Source organism: Quercus suber, unplaced genomic scaffold, assembly GCF_002906115.3.
Source record: "Quercus suber isolate HL8 unplaced genomic scaffold, Cork oak 2.0 scaffold_654, whole genome shotgun sequence".
NCBI classification, from domain to species: Eukaryota; Viridiplantae; Streptophyta; class Magnoliopsida; order Fagales; family Fagaceae; genus Quercus; species Quercus suber.
Genome location: NW_027070095.1, coordinates 184,102 through 189,022, shown reverse-complemented (window position 1 = coordinate 189,022; position 4,921 = coordinate 184,102). Strand labels below are relative to the sequence as shown.

The 4,921-nt window shown below is 31.6% G+C and overlaps 1 protein-coding gene across 1 annotated transcript; it reads left to right on the top strand.

Moving 5' to 3' along the window:
- Positions 1-1,585: 1,585 nt before the first annotated feature.
- Positions 1,586-2,563, top strand: LOC112010359 (F-box protein At3g07870-like). The gene has a single exon (XM_024042707.1). The coding sequence runs from the start codon at positions 1,586-1,588 to the stop codon at positions 2,561-2,563; it is 978 nt and encodes a 325-aa protein (XP_023898475.1).
- The last annotated feature ends 2,358 nt before the right edge of the window (positions 2,564-4,921 follow it).

Below are 4,921 nucleotides of genomic sequence, written 5' to 3'. Positions count from 1 at the left end.
AAAGAGAATTATTTATCCATAATGGTGAATGTATCACACAAATGCACATAAGAGATATCCCATCAGTGGAAAAAAACTCATCCATGATTAATGACCACATAAACTATAGTAGTAAGACCCCATTATGATTCTTTTAATGTATTCTTCACCATGGCTTCGAGATTTTTTTGGTTGGTTTATGGGAACCAATATTGTTGGCACCTGAGATCTTCGATGGCACATCACAAACAAAATTAATTCGGAAAACCTATAGAATATGGGATTTGAAAAAAAAAAAAAAAAAAAAAAAAAAAAAAAAAAAAAAACTTCACTTTAAAGGACTTTCCAAATTTGTAGTAGTAAGGTAGAGAAATTGCAAATACATATAGACAAAAAATTAGTAGTTTTTTTTTTTTTTTGAATTCTAATAGAGTGGCAATTTAATAGTTTTCATAACTGCTTGATTGGGGAGAGGGAGAGCCATAAAGTTGAAAAATTTTGAATTATTATTGGATTGAGTTTGATGGAATAATAAATGGAAAGTTGAAAAGTTAGGAAACATTAATTAAATTAAGAGATGGAGTTTATTTTCTTTTATTTTTTTTATGTGATTGGGAAAATGTTAATTTACAAAAGGAAAAGGAAAAGAAAAAAATAAAGTTAGTGCGACCGACGACGTAGCCGCTGATGTGGCTCAATAGGAGCGTAGCAACAATAAATGCTATGCTTCGACTTTTAGATATATAAAGATATAAATGTGTCGTTTTCAAAAATAAATTTTCTTGAAAAATGTCTCATTTTCTTGTGTTTGGTAGCCAACTTGAAAATGAGTTGGAATTTTTTTTTTTTTTGGGTATCTAGTACACAAAAAAAAAAAAAAAAAAAAAAAAAAAAAAAAAAAAATTTAAGAACATTAATTGTATAATTCAAAACATGAAAGGGAAACTATGAGAGTGAAAATGTTTTTCATAAAATAAACATAGAAAACAACCTCTTAAGAGTAAGCCAAATTTTTGTTAAGGATTTTCGTTTACCAAATTTTAGTTTTCCTTTGACCTACATTAGAAAATTTGGAAACTGGGAAAACTATCTATGAAAAAGTATCACAATCAAAACAAACGAATATACTTTACCAAACATAAGAAGCGATATAAAGCATTCAAAAAGATACATTTGCAAAGTATTTTATTAGACTTATAAATCCAAGAGAGCATACCAATGAATTAATGTTGAGCAAAATCTACAATATTATATTATGCCTATTTTGAAAAACTTATTGATCCCTCATCAATTATCAATGTGAATTCAAAAATTATTCCGAAAGTAGTGTTGCTCACTCTCTCTCTCTCTTTGGTGTCCCCCCCCCCCCTTCTGGTGGAAAATATCCCAAATGAAAGAAGCACGACCACAACCACCGATCCTCCGACAGAAGAAGAACCATCTCCCAAATGACATCGTGTTCGACATCCTAGCAAGGCTACCCGTGAAATCACTCCTAAGATTCAGGTGTGTTCGCAAATCTTGGTACTTTCGTATTACAAGCCCTAATTTCATTTCCACCCACCTTAATACATTTTTGTGCCACAATCAAGGTTATGTCATACACATGCCAACAATTAATCTTGACAATCAAGACTTGAAGGTCGCTTGTGATCGCACGTTTGATGGTATATCTGAGTTTAAAATTCCCTTTAGTTTTCAATCTGGGCTTGCCTTTTTAGTTGGTTCATGCAATGGACTATTGTGTTTTAGTGATTTTAGGCTGCAAAACTCCCTAATTAATAATGCATTCTTTGGGTTTAATGATGTATACTTGTGGAACCCTAGCATTAGAAAATTTAAGAAGTTGCCTGATACTTGCTTAAGCCAATTACATCTTGCTAAACTTGGATTTGCTCACCATTCTCAAAAAAATGATTACAAGGTTGTGAGGATCTCAAGGCCTTTTACTGAACCTATGCCTCCCCCTGAGGCTGAGGTGTATACATTAAGTTCGGATTCATGGAAAAGAGTTGGAATCTCATGGAGACCCAATGTCGTTTTCTACAAATTTAGTTGTGTTAAGCCATTCCCATTTGTTAGTGGACATTTGCATTGGATGTTGGATATGATAGAAGAGGGAGGAGGACAAGAGATGCGCTATATTGAAATGATATTGTCATTTGATGTCAATAGTGAGAAATTCAAAGAGTTACCTCTGCCTGATGATCACTCTTTCAAAGATGGGAAAAATCTTACGTCAGTCAAGGAAAAACTAGCTTTAGCAAAATTTGAACAGCAACCACATGGCATGCTATGTTGCGTATGGGTGATGAGGGAGTACGGTGTACGTGAATCATGGAATAAACTTTGTGTTGTACCAATTGTAACTCATACTTGTTTCGTTGGTTTCACCAAGTATGGATCACTTTTAATCCAAAAGAAGACCCAAGAAATCTGCAGCTTGGAAGATAAGTATGTTTTAATGGACCCCAAAACTCTATATGAGAAGGAGACTAGTATTCAAGCTATACATCCTTTAGTTATAGCTACTTACATGGAGAACCTTGTTTTACTTGATGGTGCAAATGTGATATCTTACTGAGAAGTCATTAATGGTATGAATGAATTGAAACCCTTGTAGTGCTTTTAATTGTAGTAGGCATGTTAGTATTGTTAAAAGCATAATTTTTGTTCCGAATTTATATTATCCTTTCATGGCATTTGATATTTCCATTTAACATTTATATTATCATTTTTCTACTAAAATATAAACAACAGATTGAGGAAATGGCAGAAGAGATTGAAAGATAATAGTTCATCAAAAAAGATTGAAAGATAATAAAAAGAAGCTCTAAAACTGTGGAGGTTGAAAAAGGAGTAGCCAATTACTTATTTAGTGTGTGTATTAAAATTCCAAGGTCATCTTCTTAATTCCTCAGTTCAAGCTATATGGTCTTTATTGGCTTTTGCAGCACATCTAATTATAATGTTAATTACAAGAAGCTTATTTTTATGATTGATAAATTGTTTGAATATATTTGATCTTGCGATATCCCCCTATTTTTTTCTTCTGCAAGGCATATTTAAATAAGGAATGCTATTATGACTCAAATCACATGTGTATTGTCAGTTTATGTGAATCAACAACTACGTTCAGCTGCTTAAAATTATGTTTCTATTTGTACTTTTGTGCTTTTTTATCTTGAAGAAACATGCTATATTTTATAGTACTATGGAATGTGTATATAGAACCTTTGAGTGGGTAAAGAGGAAGAATTTAAGACATACATATTTGTTACGCTTTCAGGTTCATTGGATTTTCTCCTGGGCATTAATATGATTTTATTCACCCAATTTCTTCATGAGCATATTTGGTTGCTGATGCCTTTATTTACCATTTTAATTGTATGTTGATTTAAGAATAATTTTGTACTATATTTGACTTCTTGTATGGACTACTAATTTACAAATCTCAATCTTGGCTAGAAGACAACTACAATTAAAATTCAATTAGAAAAAAAAAATGATCTCTTTCAACTTTTCTCCCCCAATTTTTTATAACAGCTTTATTTAGATTGGAACATATTGTACATCATCTAACAAACTACATAAATTTGAAGTTTGGCAAACAACTATGATCCATAATTTGCTTGACTGTGAATAATACCAAAATTGAAAATGATCTGGAAATAGTATTGCAACAAAAAGTCTAGCCAGTTCAGATAAGAATAAACTCTTGAATTCCACCTCTGAACATCTTCACTTCAAGCACATATCCATTTCTTTTGGCACCAAAAAAAAGTCTCCATTTATAAGAATAAACACTCAAATTGCTCCTCTGAACATCTTCACTTCAAGCACCTATCTATTTTTTCTGGCACTAAAAGCGGGTCTCTATGTAGTAAAGCAACGAGAAGAAAAAAAGATTGGTTATCCTAACTTTTTGTAGAAAAATTATAGCGAGGAGTATATTGGAAAACAAGAAAGAAAAGAAAAAGAATCAGGCATATATGTCTCTGTCAAGAAAAGTTACGAAATACAAATTTTTCATTTCGTTTAAATGAGAAATATCATCGAGTAGGTATTGCTATTCCTACATATATATGTTTAGAAGAACATAGTCTGGCATTTGAAGTAGTAAAGTGTTTTCTTCCTTTTATGTAAAGCATCTTTTATATTAACAAATAATTGTGCCTGGCATCTAGTCTACAACCTCGTTTAAAGCATGCGATCAAGCAGGCTTTGATTGAATCTTTAATTCTTTATCTGTACCATTAATTTGACTATGTAATTGAAATGTATATTTTTCCGATCACAGAAACTAAATCATTGATAAGAAGAAGAATAGGAAAGAGGATAGTAGAAGAAAAGTGCAAAGGGAGAATGGAAATTGACTTTATACTGTCTCCTAACACTTGTTTCGTGTGTGTATAATACAATACGAGTTAACAGACTATACAGTTTCTGACATTTTTGAGCACGTCTTATCTGAAGGGGACCAAGAATAGCTGAACTATTTCTAACCAAAACACTCTGAAATATTTTGTTATAGGGGTGATGACAAACGAGATGATTCTAAGTTTTCCTTCCCTTGTTTAGGTGTAAAAGAAGCCACCTTAATGTAGGCTTTTGACTTTTCAAAAGGAAATTATAAAGTATTTGCACATTGCTGATGACATCGTTTAGTAGTACTCAATGATACAAGTAAACTTAGTCAATTGAGCAAGTATTGAGTAAAACAACGTCACAGCATTTTTATTTATTTATTTTTTGCCAAAGAGCATAATTTTAGAAAAAATTTAGGAGAAACACATCTAGTCAAACTTATTTAGTTATGTCGCATAATGTTGGCATACTTCTCACTTCTTGTCAATAATTTATTGATTCTAAAAAATGATATGCATTTGGTTGAAGAACAAGAGAAGTAACTCATATACTAAATATTAATTATCAAAATATT